Source organism: Oncorhynchus clarkii, chromosome 3 (genome assembly GCF_045791955.1).
Source record: "Oncorhynchus clarkii lewisi isolate Uvic-CL-2024 chromosome 3, UVic_Ocla_1.0, whole genome shotgun sequence".
Classification (NCBI taxonomy): Eukaryota; Metazoa; Chordata; class Actinopteri; order Salmoniformes; family Salmonidae; genus Oncorhynchus; species Oncorhynchus clarkii.
The window spans coordinates 30,291,713-30,308,488 of record NC_092149.1 but is presented as its reverse complement, the minus strand read 5'-3'; the positions used below and the strand labels follow the sequence as shown (position 1 = coordinate 30,308,488).

Below are 16,776 nucleotides of genomic sequence, written 5' to 3'. Positions count from 1 at the left end.
GCCCTCTGGCTACACTGAGCAGAGCCTGTGGATTTGTTTGAGTCTGCTGTCAAACAGCAGAGCCGGTTCTTACACAGCTCAGAGAGAAACAGAGACAAAAAGAGAGAATGAAAGAAGGGGGAGGAAACAGAGAGAGTCAGAACTCAAAATGAAAGCCAGTGAGAGGGAAATTGGGTTATAAGAAGCAAAGAGATATCCAACAGCACATTTCATACAATGATAATGACATCCACTCAACAACCGAAAATACTCCACAGGGTACGTTTCATGAAAAGACTAATAAAGAATGAATTGAAAATATGAACAGTGAACTGGTAAAGGCTTGGCGGAGCACACCAGATTTCCAGAAAATCATGTTAGCTGTTGAAATGACATTAAAGCAAGAGTTTTCCACACAGGAAGAGAGCAGCACAATGACACTAAAGCTATAAACCATTTGTGGTCACAGTGTGGTGGTGGGTGCTGACCTTGGGTGGTTTGAAGGGGTAGTCAGGTGTGAAGGCGATGTCCAGGAAAAAGACCCCTCCCTCGTAAACAGAGCCCGGTGGTCCCAGGATGGTTGACCTCCACTCATAGATGTTGTCTCCTTTGGGGCCGGCGCTGAAACAGAAACATGTCAATATGTTAAGCAACTCAGGGCATTGGGATTGACAACCGGCTACTGACAGAGTAGCCTAGAGTAGGCAGTCTGAGTCCAAGTGAGCAAGAGAGGAGGAAATGCTAGTTTCTGACGAGTTAATGAAGCAGAGATTTGAGATTCTCAGTTTGTACTTTTAGCCTGAGTTCTAGTTCTGTTCAATGATTATCACTCAAGCTATCTAGGTTGTGCTACCAAAGAAAATCTGAAACATTCTTAAACCCCCCAAAATGTGCAACATTCAAAGGCTAATATGATCATCCATCCATTGAAATAAACAGTTTGTTAGTTGGATTGAGGATTATCATTTCACAAATAGAGAACAATTTAGCTATGTCAATTCATACAATATATACACAAAAATGTAATTGTATCTTGAAGGTCCTTTATTAGATGAGTAGTTATGTTGAGTGGGGTGAGGGTCACATCTGTTGGATAGTCTGGTAATTAATGTGATTTCCATATTAAGTCTCCACCCTCCCCCAACAGAAGACTGTCTTGAACACCGACCAGATCAAAAATCCCAGGACAAATGAGCAATTCCTCAGATTTCATGTCATTACTGTACATGAACTTTAACATCGACCAAACCCACAGGTACACAAGAGCACACACACACACGACGACGACTGCTCACACAGATGCTCACACATACTTAGACAGAGATTGGGAGCAGGATTGCAGCAGCACAGAAAACGCATGACTAGCAAAGTCACCAATCGCTTTGTTCATCTTGACAAGCACCAATAATCTGTGACTGACGTTTCCAGGTGGCCATGTCAGAATGAAATGACTAGCAAGTTATGCTTTCTCCACAACATAATAACCTCAAATAGCGCGACTTGAGTATCAAACAAGTGTCTGACTCAGTGCATGCCCATGAGAATGGATAAGTCTCCACAAATAGAATGAAAGGACGAGACACTTCCTCTTTCCTGTAGTGTCAACACATTCAGATTTCATCTTATACTATTTATTTTTCTAAAGCAACTATTCGAAGCCTTCTTTAATTAGTTAAGGGACTTGAATATTTTTCACAAGCTGTTTTGTGCCCATAAGAGCAATGCAAATATGGACTTATCTTGATGAGGCACAAAGGAAATCTGTTTTATACTGGTATGATTTGGAAATGACTTAAGCATATCATCTGGAGACCATATTGGGAAATATTCATTGTCAGTGCATTGCAACAGGGCAGATGTGGCCTATTAATTGCTAGCTGTAATGAATCTGTAATGAAGAAATGTTCTGATGTTGCTTAGGTGGGTGAGGTAACCACTGCACTGTTCATGGAGAAAATGAGTTGCAACCAGACACAGGGAGAACTGTTTTTATGTGGGTGGGGGAAGAAGTTATTTACTCATCTACACATCCCTGCACCAAAGGTAATCTGCAAATTTAATGGGTCATATTCACAAGGCCCGAAACGGAAGAAAGATGAGTAAAATGGGAAGGTTGTATGTGAAATTATACAACGAGAACTACTGGTTTTCATTTTCCGTTGTAAAGGGTTTTGTTACAGTGTGCCATTTTGAACGCACACTTTAGCTGTAGGCAATTTCCTTTTCAATACTCACGGAAAAAAAATCAAATTTAAATCAAGCGCCTACATAAAACATGATTCAAGGTGAAAAACTCATTGTAGCTTGATGCAATAATAAAAAATAAATACCTCCCACTGTGCCAGATGTGTGATCCTTTTCAAAGCAGCACAGATACAGGGACTCTTTCATGTCCTTTGAGGCCGATCACTTTCCAGCCCAGATGATATAGATGAGACAGCATGGCAGAGGATCCACTCTACACCACCTCTGTGTAGATCTGACAACACACGGACCTCTGGGTAAAGGCTAAGTCAATGGTTTAAAGTACATGCCACGACTGTAGGTTGCCCGGCAACCACCCCCCCCACCCCACCCCAGCAGCAGGGATTGCGGTGCTTTGTGGAGGCTGCCTAAGCATTCAGGACCTGACTGACAGTGTCTCATTAGAACAGTGGAATGGGAAAGCAGGGCCGAGGCCACAGCATCGGACTGAGACAGAGAGAGGCTGTCTAGGTTAAGGATATCGACTGAATCAGCATCCTGAATGGCCAGGTTTAGGTGTCAAGGGAGATTCTGCACACCCTTACATCCTGCTTTGGTCATGGGATGAATAGAGATGTTTTATAGCAGATCCTATTCACCAAGCCCAAAACTGTGCAAGGGGTATAAGTAATCATTACTAAACCACTTTAAAAATGCACAATGATTTTTAATGCTAGTCAAAGGATTGCAATTTTGGATGCTTAACATTCATAGGGAATGAATGTGCCTGCTCAAAATCTTACGTCAAGTCGCTAGACTTTAACCCCAGATCTAACCCGAGACTAATTTGACTGCATATAGGCCTATAGCCGAATATTGCGATTTCGCAACAGTAATAGAGCTCTCCTCGCTCTACTATGGGAACACTCATCCTTTAATGCAGACATATGAGTTCAATACACATGACATTAAAACATGAAATCGCTACGGTTTACAATAATATCCTCTGTGCGACTCGAGAGTTATAATAAATCTACAGGACGTCAGTAGATTTCTTTGAGTCACAGAGTATTTGGGTCATTTCTTCCAAGAATCTGGGATGCATTAGTGTGCGGGTGTCCGTGAGAATCTACCACTAGCCATCCTCTGCGATTACACTCATGTGGGAATGGCTCCGACAGCTGGAGTGCTGCCTCCGCAACAGAATGCAACCCAACAGAATCCCCAAATAAAACCCCTCAGGCCCGATTTACTCTGCTTTCAAACCACTTATCATCTTGTTCGAATCCAAATGTTAAAAAACAGAATGCCAAGTTAAAACATGTTATGCTTGTCAGTTAGCTAGGCATGGTTGATTCCTTTTTAACATGATACAAGTTGTATCTCATCTTTTATCATGCCATATTCTAAATGGAATAATACACTGGTAAATCTGGCATACATATAGACATTTTCAATTAACGGAAGATGGCTATTCATATGACCACAGACACAAAACCACTGACTAGATTGTCTACATGATGTTGAACGACGACATGGACAAACCACATACATATCATAATGAACCATGTTCATTTCATGCATGCTCTTACATGCCCATAGACAGTGGACAAAGAATCTATTCTGAAATACATCTCATTACTGCCTTCATTTTGCCGGACCTCAGAAAGAGGTCTCTATAATAAATACAAATAACACCATTTCAATATAAAATATACTAGGCTGGCTGACACAAAGGAACCCTTACAAAATGTTGTTTTTATGGAGGCGGTGTACTGCAGGCCTTCTCCATTCATACACCGTTCCACTTCACACCAACATTACTGGAAACTATCCATGTAACAAGCTGTGAACCATAAGTAACGGAGACCAGACATAATTTCCATATATATTGAATGACCTTTCCTTGCAGTGGCTATGAGAGACTAGTGCACCCCGTGTCCCATTTAACATGGTTTATATTACATGATTCCAGACAATCTAGAGATTGTGCCAACATGCCAAAACCTTTATCTTGTTGTATGGCGATTACAGTAATCTCTGGCAAATCGGTGACCTTCCCTCCCCGGGCTATCGCCAGCTCTGGTAATTCTCCCTGACATCAGGGAAGCAGTTGAGTTGACGAGCAGATGCAGACAGGTGATCAGCCTGTGTCATTTATCCTACTCATGATGACAGAGACAAGCCGATGACAGTGTTCTACCGCTGCTGACCTCAGTTACAGGGAACATTGCTTGATTGCGCATGAGACAGACAAAAATCCACAACTCAGACCATTCTAGGAGGGCCCATGCTGTTCACTTACAGTATTTATTCAATTTTGTGGGTTATTTTCTGGCAAGCACTCACTGTGTGTAGGAGTGTGTCTGTTCGGCATAATGTCTAAAATGTTCTCTCTATTCCACCTTTGACATCTGCTGTGCAGCCAGAGACAAGAGAGCACAAAAAGGTTAAGACAGTGCAATTTATTCTTCAACTTATTAGCTTGTTAACACAACAAGCTAATAACTGCAGAAGACAGACAGTTTCTGTCTGTGAGCTTGGTTCTATGCCAGAATTTGTAGTTCAGTTCAAGGTCAAAAGCTGTCAAAGCGTACAAAATAATAATAATTCATATATGCTGCCAGAAGGCATAGTAGCAACAACCATACTAAATCAACAAATTAAAAAGGCATTTGGGTACGTTCATGTGTTGAATTGTTAACGTACAAGGCCAGGGAACCGTATGGATGTGGAGACTAGAGAAAGTACCTTCTTTTGCAGTACCAACTGAACATGTGCTTGGTGCAAGTGGCCCAATCCTCCAGGACCACAGTTCCTTAAAATAATTGAGCAATAACCTTTTATACCTCAAGCTGTTCAGTATGTTGCTGTATAAAAAGGTCTCAATTGACCGCCACAGCAAAAGGTGTTGTATAAAAGAGTAACGGAACCCATAATTGAATGTGATTCAGTCGGTTTTGGCGCTTTTTAATGCTGCCATGTGCAAATAGAGCTATTATCTTAATTATGCACCATTCCAGTTAATTTCCCTTAGGCACTTTTCTTTACTAATGGCATAGTCATTCAGTTAAGATCTTCTGTTCCATTGGCGTGGCGGCTGTGGCGGTTATCAGAAAGGGAACTTAATGACGCAATCTTCGTTTCCCCTGACCGTGAAAGCAAAGCGCCGACGACCAATTACCATGTAGCTCAGCAGCAGAGGTGACACCTCCCTCCCCGGCCTTTCGTCTTTATTTGCACAAATGACATGGTTTGTTTTTAAATCAAGCGTTTTATTGTTCATCCTTACTATGAATACTGTAATTATTTGCCTGTGATTTATCCTGAAACAAGCATTTCTGGCAGAAATGGTTGAATATGTGCACGGTTTCTTCGAGTCCAAGTGAACCACATACCAATACTTACCCCTAACAGGCCATTTCACATGCTGGTTCAATCCATTTAAACTACCTTCCATTTGGTATTGATGAGAATGTGTACTTTGGAAGGTACTTCAGATACTTTTATGACATCAATAGGTAATAAAATATTTTCTATTCCCATTCCTCCATTTTAATTTACTAAGATGTTTCTGAAAAACAGGGACTTTGGTGGGTAAACATCGCTCTCCTCACAGCATTGCTGGTGCCTGAAGCAAGCTTTCTTATGCATTGCAAATGTGTCTCAGGACTCTCCATAAATAATGTATAGCATATATCATAATACACAGGCTTCGCATACATGAATGACTCAAAATGATGAGTCATTAAAAAATAAATTACTTAACCCACAAAGTTTGTGTGTACTGAACTGAACTATGTTACAAACAAAGGAGGCCATACTTTAAGTAGCTACATCAGAAAAGCAACGCTGCTCTCACTCCAAACCCTTAACCATTCAGCCATGACCAGAGGTTTTTTCAGTACACATAACCCCCCCACAAAGCTGCAGCTCCCGGGGCAGTTGCTTGGCCTTGTGGCCAAGGAAATGGACTCGTTACCAGAAGGTTACTGGCAGAGATGAGTGGTGTGGTGTTATTCTTTGGTGAAGCACATGATTTATAGCCTGGTTTCCGTCTCTACTCAGCTATTACCTTCCACTCCTTTCGGCAATTCTATCATTAATGAGCTCGAGGAGATCAAAGGATTTGATCCCAAATCAATAACCCGCACAGCTATCATCCAATCACAATGTTTATGCAAATGAGACAGAGCAAAACGTTCTAATTTACTTCATAAATTTGATTGGAAATATTCAAACATTGGGAATTCTGATGTAATACATTTCATTGTAAACAAACATTTGGTGTTGGAAGAACAGATGTTTCCCCATTGAATGCATTTTTACCACCAGCCAATGTGATCAGAGCAGCTGAACCACAATATAAAACACAACATGCAACAATTTCAAATATTTTACTGAGTTACAGTTCATATAAGGAAATCAGAAAATTGAAATACATTCATTAGGCCCTAACCTATGGATTTCACATGACTGGGAATACAGATCTGCATATGTTGATCACAGATACCTTAATTTCTTTTAAAAGGGTAGGGGCGTGGATCAGAAAACCAGTCAGTATCTGGTGTGACCACCATTTCCCATATGCAGCTTGACATCTCCTTCGCATAGACTTGATCATGCTGTTGATTGTGGTCTGTGGAATGTTGTCCCAGTCCTCTTCAATGGCTGTGCGAAGTTGCTGGATTTTTGCAGTAACTGGAACACGCTGTCGTACACGTCGATCCAGAGCATCCCAAACATGCTCAACGGGCACCATGTCTGGTGAGTATGCAGGCTATGGAAGAACTGGGTCATTTTCAGCTTCCAGGATTTGTGTACAGATCCTTGTGACATAGAGTCATACATTATTATGCTGAAACATGAGGTGACGGAGGCGGATGAATGGCACGACAATGGGCTCAAAGGATCTCGTCACTATCTCTACGCATTCAAATTGCCATCGATAAAATGCAATTGTGTTCGTTGTCGGTAGCTTATGCCTGTCTATATCATAACCCCACAGCCACCATGAGGCACTCTGTTCACAATGTTGACATCAACAAACCACTCAGCCACACGACATCTGCCCGGTACAGTTGAAACCGGGATTCATCCATGAAGAGCACACTTTTTTCAGTGTGCCAGTGGCCATTGAAGGTGAGCATTTGCCCACTGAAGTCGGTTGCGATGCCAAACTGCAGTCAGGTCGAGATCCTGGTGAGGATGACGAGCACACGGATGAGCTTCCCTGAGGAGGTTTCTGACAGTTAGTGCAGAAATTGTTTGCTTGTGCAAACCTACAGTTTGTCCGGGTAGCTAGACTCAGACCATCCCGCAGGTAAAGAAGCTGAATATGGTGGTCCTGGGTTGGCGTGGTTACACGTGATCTGCAGTTGATGTGAGGCCAGTTTAACATACTGCCAAATTCTTGAAAATGACATTGAGGCAACTTTATGGTAGATAAATGAACATTCAATTATCTGGCAACAGCTCTGGTTGACATTCCTGCAGTCAGCATACCAATTGCACGCTCCTTCAAAACTTGAGACATCTGTGGCATTGTGTTGTGTGACAAAACTGCACATTTTAGAGTGGCCTTTTATTGTCCCCAGCACAAGGTGGACCTGTGTAATGATAACTTTGTTTAATCAGCTTCTTGATATGCCACACCTGCCAGGTCAATGGATTATCTTGGCAAGGAGAAATGCTCACTAACAGGGATGTAAACAAATTTGTGCACAAAATTTGGGAGAAACATGTTTTTTGTGCGCATGGAACATTTCTGGGACCATTTCAGCTCATGAAACCAACACTTTACATCTTGCGTTTGTATTTTTGCGAAGTATATTTTTTAATTGCTCAAAATATGTCACAAAAATATATTGCTACTTCTGGGACACGCATTGGACTAGGCTACTGGTTCAAGAGTTATAAGAGACATACAGAGAGGATGGAAGAGAGAGGCCAGTGGCGATGCATGAATTGCGCAAAAAGTGAACAGTGAAGACAGAGAAGAGAGAAGTTAATTCATAGGCTGGGGGATTAACAGTGGTGGAAAAAGTACCCAATTGTCATACTTGAGTAAAAGTAAAGATACCGTAATAGAAAATTACTCAAGTGAAAGTCACAAAGTAAAACACTACATGAGTACAAATCTAAAAGTATTTGGTGTTAAATATACTTAAGTATCCAAATTAAAAGTATTAATAATTTTAAATTCCTTATTTTAAGCAAACCAGACGCCACCGTTTTCTGTTTTTTATTTACTGGTTGTCGGGCCACACTTCAACACTCAGACATCATTTACAAACAAAGCATGTGTGTGCAGTGCGTCCGTCAGATCAGAGGCAGTAGTGATGACTAGGGATGTTCTCTTGATAAGTGCATGAATTTGACAATTTCCCTGTCCTGCTAAGCATTCAAAAATGTAACGAGTGCATTTGGGTGTCAGGGAAAATGTATGGAGTAAAAAGTACATTATTTTCTTTAAGAATGCAATGAAGTAAATGTTAAAGTTGACAGAAACTTAAATCATAAAGCAAAGTACAGATACTACTTAAGTAACTTTTTGGGGTACTTTAAAGTATTTTTACTTAAGTACTTTACACTAATGGTCATTAATCCACCATTCGAATGCTAGTCTACATATTAGGCCTTGCCTATTATAGTGAATTTAGGCAACGTGACAAAACTTTGTTGCCCTTTGCTCAAACATATGGAATGCTGTTTGGGTCTTTGCGTGTCAAAAAATATACACGTCAAAACACTATTTGACGCATCAAATAAGCTTTTCATTTGACACGTCAAATAACACAATTCTATTATAGAATGTTGTGTGTGCTGAATTTGCACGTGCAAGTAGGGACAATCCAGATGTTACAATCCAGCAGATTGTAACATCTCTGAAAAAGATACTGTAGCCTACCTCGGTGTAAAGATGGGCTTTGTTGTATAAACACAACTTTTCACCTCATAAATGTTTAATATGGAACAATGGGTCGATATTACATAGAAACATTATGTTATTCTACCATAAATGGTTCTCGAAAAACATTGTCCTTGTCAGCCAATTAGTTAATATTAGTGATAATCTATTTACTTTGAGGTTTCAAGTAAGGAATATGACACTGTTATTAAAGCTATACCTAGTGGGATAAAAACTATACTTCAGAATAATGTATATTTTGGAATATCCACGATTGTAAGCGATATCCAGGTAAACGGCATAGGTCTACTCGATACGAAATTCAACAATCGTTTATTAAGGGATATTTTCTACAGGAAGTCTATTCCCTCTGCGATATTTTGTTGGGCTTCATCGTTTGATGTAAACTGGCGCCGTGCTTGGCTCACTCCACACAAATTTATGTTGACCAATAAAGTAAAGGAGATCTCCTTTCAGATTATCCATAGATTCTATCCATGTAATGATGGATTTCTAAATGATTTCTAAATATATACCTGATGTTATCAGTGAATGCAGTTTTTGTGAACTAGAAACTGAATCTATTGAACACTTATTCTGTCATTGTTTATATAGTGAAGTGTTCTGGACTGACTATATCTTGGCCTCAAATTGCATACAACCATTGAAATTTCTAGGTTTGACATTATTTTACTACACTGATTCCACAGTTGAACGTATTGAACGTACACCCAGAGAACACAACTGTGAAGAGTTTACGGGAATATTAGCGTCGTAGCTCTTATTGTGGGACTGATTATTTATTTTTATTTTTTTTGAATTTTACCCCTTTCTTTCTCCCCAATTTCGTAGTATCCAATTGTTGTAGTAGCTACTATCTTGTCTCATCGCTACAACTCCCGTACGGGCTCGGGAGAGACGAAGGTTGAAAGTCATGCGTCCTCCGATACACAACCAACCAAGCCGCTGCTTCTTTAACACAGCGTACACTGCGCCCAGCCCGCCACAGGAGTCGCTGGTGCGCGATGAGACAAGGACACCCCTACCGACCAAGCCCTCCCTAACCCGGGCGATGCTAGGCCAATTGTGCGTCGCCCCACGGACCTCCCGGTCGCAGCCGGTTACGACAGAGCCTGGGCGCGAACCCAGGACTCTGATGGCACAGCTGGCGCTGCAGTACAGCGCCCTTAACCACTGCGCCACCCGGGAGGCCCCCTTATTGTGGGACTTTGACTATGGAAAATCACCTCCCTAGTCTGCCTATTGTGTGTATTGACATTCATATTGCATTGTACAGCCGAACCCCATCTTACCCCATTTAATTGATCCCCAACTGTTAGGCATCAGCCTACTCAGTGGCATGATTCCACTATTTATGGCATGATTCCACTATTTGTATTATTTGCATGACTTTCATTGAGACTTATTTTGAAGGCTAACTGCAAATTCCACTATTGTGGCTGGCTTCACATAGCTGGGTCCGACCACCATTAATCAAATAAGAACTGTCTTATAAATTAGGGGTATTTTAGATGATGACACTTAGCTAAATAGTACGCTAGCTAACTATAGCTACTGAAACAGATGTCGTTTTGCTATGTTTTTGGGGAAGACCATTGTTTGCATCCATTAGATTGCTAGCCTTTTTACGACCAGCACTGTCCAGAGCTTGGGGAAGCGTTTCTGTGCTCTTACCAACGCCGCCAGACAAAACTTTACCAGCATCATAGCATACGTATCGGTGAATCGATGTGACGTGACATATGAAATATGAGTGTGTAATATAACTACGTCAAATGAATGAACGTGTTAAACGTGCAGTCATATTCATTCGGGTCCCGATTGGTCAACAAGCTTATTTGACACGTCAGATAGTGTTATTTGATGTGTATCAAACCGTGTTCTATACAAACATGAATAGAATGGGCTGGCAATTTGACTGGTAAACTCATGGGTACAATCGCAATGGCTGTCTGGTATTGTGATGCAATAATTTACATAGTGAAGTAGAATGTTCATTCAAATTATGTTAACTGATGAGGCTCATGCAAATAAATGTGTTTTGTTCTCTCAGCTGAGTTAAATCAGTAAATCACAGCCCATATTGATGGGTACTTGGGATTCAAATTTCGGCCGACTAACTGACCCTAAACCGGTCAACAAACGGGTACATTTTTTCATAAACAGTAAAATGACTTGACCAACAGAAAATATTATCAGAGATCTGTATACAATGACGAGATGCTTATCTTTCCGCACTAACGATGGCCGTCGTCCCAAGGCGGGAAGGCAGGCGACAAATGTAGGCCCCATAGAAATAAACCCATAGAAACGCATTGGATTTATTTTGGACAGATCTGGGTGAGAGTAAAACCTCTCACTTCGCCTATTCCTCTCTGATACTATGTATACATACAAGGACCGGACATTTTTTATTAAGCGAATGGAAAAATGAAACAATAGCAAGCCTATCGTCCTACAGTCAAAAGGCTATAGACTATTATTGAACATGCAACTCATGTAATGAAGCAGTTAATAAAACACATTTTCAAACATTTGCAGAAAACTGTGCATCTAATGCGAGCAGTTCCATATGTGACCGAGATTAAAATCGCAGTTAGAAATTTAGAGGGGGAATCTAATAGCCACTATGATGGGTTGCTAAAATGACTAAGATTGTGCCTTTGGCTTCTAGACAACGATAGAGTTGATATGAAAACCAATAGAACAAGAGATAAATGCTAGTTAATGGCATGAGGAAGTCTATAACATAATTGCTTCCACGTTTCTATGGCTTGATTTTCGCAGAGCTACTTTGAAGCAAGGTAAGACATGCCTCATTATTTGACGTAAAGTAAAACGTTCAGTATTCAAACAATTATACCGCTTCAAGCTCACACGGCAAAGTGGTGGGTGGCGCTCTGATAGGTAGGCTATAGCCTATGCATAAGAATGGCGAATGGGAGGACGCGCTTTACGATTTGAGATTGACAAATAAAAAATAGCTTATTTTTAATAAATCGTGGCCACCAAAGTTATCACACGATTTCATTTAGAATTGTTATTTTTTTGCGCAATGACTAAGCTTACAAAAGCAGGTTTCACTCCAGTAGCCTACAGGCGTTTTGAGGAGCAACTCTCCCGCTGTCTTACAGGTGGTGGGCTATTCCGCTCCTCAAACTAGGCTCTGTATGCTGTGCGCGTGTGATAAACAAAATGCATGACAACTAACGAAAACACACACGCACCAATTGGATTCAACAAAATTATGCAAATTACCCTATAGCGCAATAAGCATGACGGGTCAAATGTATTTTCGGCAACTAACCGACTAATATCCCTAATGTGTACACTTCCTGCTTTTACTCTATGGGTACACTTGCAATGGCCGCCAGTCCACCCATTATGCGATCATTGACATTCTATTTCTATGGCAGCACATGCTGTCCGAAATGGAGGAAAGCAGAAAATGTGCCCCCCCCTACCAAAAAAACAAATATATACATTTAATTTGTTTTGCTATTCAAACGGTTATTACGGAGATTGCAGTCATTTGGCTGGCCAATTACCGGTAACCAAAAGTCCATCAGTCACAGCCCTATCGGTATCCTGTATTGCCTCATAAAAAATAAAAAAAAGTTTGTCCAGCTGATTAAATATTTTAGGCCTAGGCCACATCTGTGCCGACATCGCAGAAAAAAAAGCTATTATTCATTCATATAGGCTCTCAGGTTATTACTCATCTGATAATGACACGTCATTTACAAGTTGTCACCACGAGAAATCTCAGTTGATTTTGATGAACAAATTGTACATTTTTGTCTGTACAATAGAAATAACTGAGATGGTAAAATTAAACCTAATCCTCTTGGGACGGTCTATTATTTGTAACTAGGAGAAACCCATTAAGCTTTGAGATGGTATCCCTGCCAAAATGGTAATGCGATCAAGAGCAACTGTTTACTTTGGAGTTATTTGTTCCTTTGTCAAGATTTGACTGTTTGCTTACACGTTAGCTGTGGATTACCATCCTGTCAGTCTCAATGACCTAAACAGCTTCTGTAAACCAATTGTATAATGGCTAGACTTCACCATAAAGTGGCCACGTGATGCGTCACACTTGAATTCCCATAGAACACATTAACATCTGGGACAAATGTTTATGGGAAGTGCTGCACAAACGAGGACATTGAGAATCCAATGACACGCATGAATCAAGACAGGCTGTGTTAGCTTTCAAACAAGTGCCTTGGTGGAGGGCAATAAGGATAAATTAAAGTGAGATGATGTCTGAGGTCTGGAACAAAGCATGTTAACTTCAGTCACTCACAGCTAATTTCTTTTCCACTCAACTTACTCTGCAAAACAACTGACAGACTGTTCATTAGAACATGCTTAGTTCAACAGATGCTACACTTGCTCAGTTTTATCAAAAGCATTTGAGGTGAAACATTTGAAATCTTGTACAGGTGTAGGATCTCAGTTTGACCTACATTGCCACAGCAAAATAATAATGCTGCAACAGGATTTGAACATTTAGTCCATAATGTTGCTTGATCAGCGGTAGGCTATTAACTGGCCAAAAGTAGGCTACATGAAAAGTGCAATACTGTTAATATAGCCATGTGTTTGTTTATGTAAATCAATTCTCAGCAACAAAAGACTGATAAAATTAAGATCCTGTATTTGTACTAGGGTTTAATATTTTCCCTGTGTTTTACAAAATGTTCCATCCCAATAATAAATCGCTTTCCTCCAGAGTAACCTGGTATTTCTCGCCAAAACTGTAAGTGTCATTCTAAAGCATATAAATATGTCTGGATTTGATTAAAGCTTTGATCGGGATGAAAATTCAAGCCTGATGCTACCTGAGCCAGATTATGAGCACTACATTAAACACATTTTAGGAGCCCAAACACCAAAAAGCACCAATGATTGTGCCGTTATCCAATAGTACATATGATAGGCTATCGCACATTACGCACGACAGAAAAACCTAAAAGCCCATATATGTATGCTCTCTTGGGTAAATAAATTAAACAAGCGCCAGTAATCTTTTTGAGTGTGGATTGTATTACTGTACTATATGGACTGGAATTACACACCCCGTTCAAACCATGAAGCTGGGAGAGAACACGCAATGCTGGTGGAAAACATGCATGCAGAAACCCCAAAATAAAACAAATCCCATCCCAGACATAGATTACGATAGTAAAACTGATCAGCGATATGTTTCTGTTGTAATGCCATGGATGTTTGCCATCAGTTGATCACTAAACCACCCAAAACACACCCACCCACCCACATTGTAAATACCAATCCCAGACATTATGATAGGGAAATTGATCATGGATGTTTATGTTGTAATCCTATGGATGTTTGGCCATCAGGACATCCCAGTTTTACACTAAAACCTAGTTGAATCAGATGTCAATCAAAACCCTGCACACCCAGACCCAGTAGCGCTCTGTTCAGGTGGAGGGTTGGTCACCACCACTAACACCAACTCCGCCACCACTAACACCAATTTGATTTTGAAATATAATTAGGGTCCATTTACAATTTGTATAATTAGCCGTGCTTGACTTGGGATGAAAGAATGCAAGGAGCGGTCTTTTCCCAAGTCGGTCCATTAGACCATTTTCACAAATGACATTATGCTATTGAGACCTCCGATTATTCTCTGTTGAGGGTTAATACACTTTTAACCAAATGTCCATTATTATAGCCTACATGAAAAGTAAGCATTATTGACTGGAAGGCTGCTGTGTCTGATCCCATGTAGACCTACCATCTCCTGCAATAGTGCCCTTGATCAAGGTACCTGTCAGTCACGTTGTCAACGTGGTCAACCTTTCATCTGGAGAGCTTCTAGGTGTGCAGGCTTGGCTTTTGATTCAGCCCTGCAACACCCAAGTCTGCTTATCAAGATCATGTTGAGCAGTCGATGTTTAAGCTACAACGTGGTTAGGACAGGGCTTGAACAAAAGCCTGCACACCCAGTAGCTATCCTGGAGGATGGTTGCCATAATTGCAACATTGCAAACCAATACCTGTCTTTATAAAATTATTCCCTAATTCAATTAATCAAATGGATTTGGTAGGCTACTTTAAAGCTAAAATATTCATGTTTCATGGGAGATCGATGCACATTATTTGTGCAATTACATGGCTATTGTTTAATAGAGGGGAATATCATCTTATTTAATCGAGGGGAATTCCAGCATATTTATTTTAGGCTTTCCAAAGTGCCGGTGGAAAGGCAACAATGACATTAAAGCTTAGTTAACTAGCGAGATGGCCAATTCAGAACATAACGACTACAAGTTATCTAGTCAGTCTGTTGCCTGTCATTTTATTCCTGCTGCTGAAATGTCATACTCTCCCCCCTTGGGCAACGGCCCACTCGCACACATGCACTGACGGGTCATTCCGATGATTGTTGATATGTAGTTTAAGTGAGTGATTGATACAATTTAAAAGCGTGCCTTGATGAATTACATGAACAAAAATTATTAAACAAAATTTTATGACCTCATTTGGCAACTTGGAGCAGCGCATGTGCATTTTCAATCTGCACAATCTCAAATAGCCTACTGTCACGTAGAGATTCACAGACTAACAGCAAATAAACTTGAACAAAGCAGAATCAGAAATGAATGCCCACTCTCCATTGCTATTCAATGCAGACCCTGTCTTCATTCCACTTTGATTAACTTTTTTTGCCTCGATGTGTGAATCTGGGCCAGCGATAGGATACTTTGTTTTATAGAGGAGCTGGTATGTAATTCCCTAAAAATGCTAGGTGCCGGTGCGGCGCTACGGACAGCCCAAGTCAAGCACTGATAATTAGTAGGCTGACGCATTGCCTACCTTTCAATATTTCCTAATGTTGTGAGACGTGCGTATTACTTTCTCTTTCGCTCTCAACTGTTGCTTTATTCCTTCCTCGCACTCAAAAGTTAAATGAAATGCGCTTTGTTTTCATCTTCATCATTGTAAAGACATGCTTGAATAATGTCTAAAATGCAGACGGAGTTCGCTTCTCTTCACAAACATAGAATGGTTATGGTCTGAAGAAATAACTGCTATAGCCTATCGCCATAACGAGTTCCCATTCTCCTTTCAAACTCCCCACAAGTTATTTTGGCTGCTGTATTTAACATTCAGCAAGGCTGCATCCAAAAAGAGCAAGGCTGCATCCCTCTTCGAATAGTCTATTAGTATAAGAACTGCACAAAAAAAATGTCCAACAAGCAATTCTAGTCTAGCTTTTCCTGGGGCTGCATAAGAGCTAAGGAGGGAGGCCATTGGAGAGCTAATACTGCATTGAATGTATTACCTAAAAGAAGTTGGCTAGGACATCCATATACAGCCCACGAAAAAATTAAGTGACCACTGCAAAATTATCAGTTTCACTGGTTTTGCTATTTATAGGTATGTGTTTAGGTAAAATTAACATTTTTGTTTTATTCTATAAAAACTACTGACAACATTTCTCCCAAATTCCAAGTAAAAATATTGTCATTTAGAGCATTTATTTGCAGAAAATGTTGTTTTAAAATATTAATTTTAAAACAAAATACTAATGTTTTAACTTAGGAAGAGTTCAGAAATCAATATTTGGTTGAATAACCCTGATTTTCAATAACAGCTTTCATGCGTCTTGGCATGCTCTCCACCAGTCTTTCACATAGATGTTG

General features: G+C 40.4%; 1 protein-coding gene across 1 annotated transcript in view; it reads right to left on the bottom strand.

The window, feature by feature from the left end:
* The window catches only part of LOC139405892 (ubiquitin-conjugating enzyme E2 E2-like), a 31,262-nt gene that overhangs the window by 2,246 nt on the left and 12,240 nt on the right, over positions 1-16,776 (bottom strand). The window contains exon 4 of the mRNA XM_071148335.1: positions 468-600. Within this exon, the coding sequence (XP_071004436.1) occupies positions 468-600 (133 nt within the window). The remainder of the gene's footprint in view (positions 1-467; positions 601-16,776) is intronic.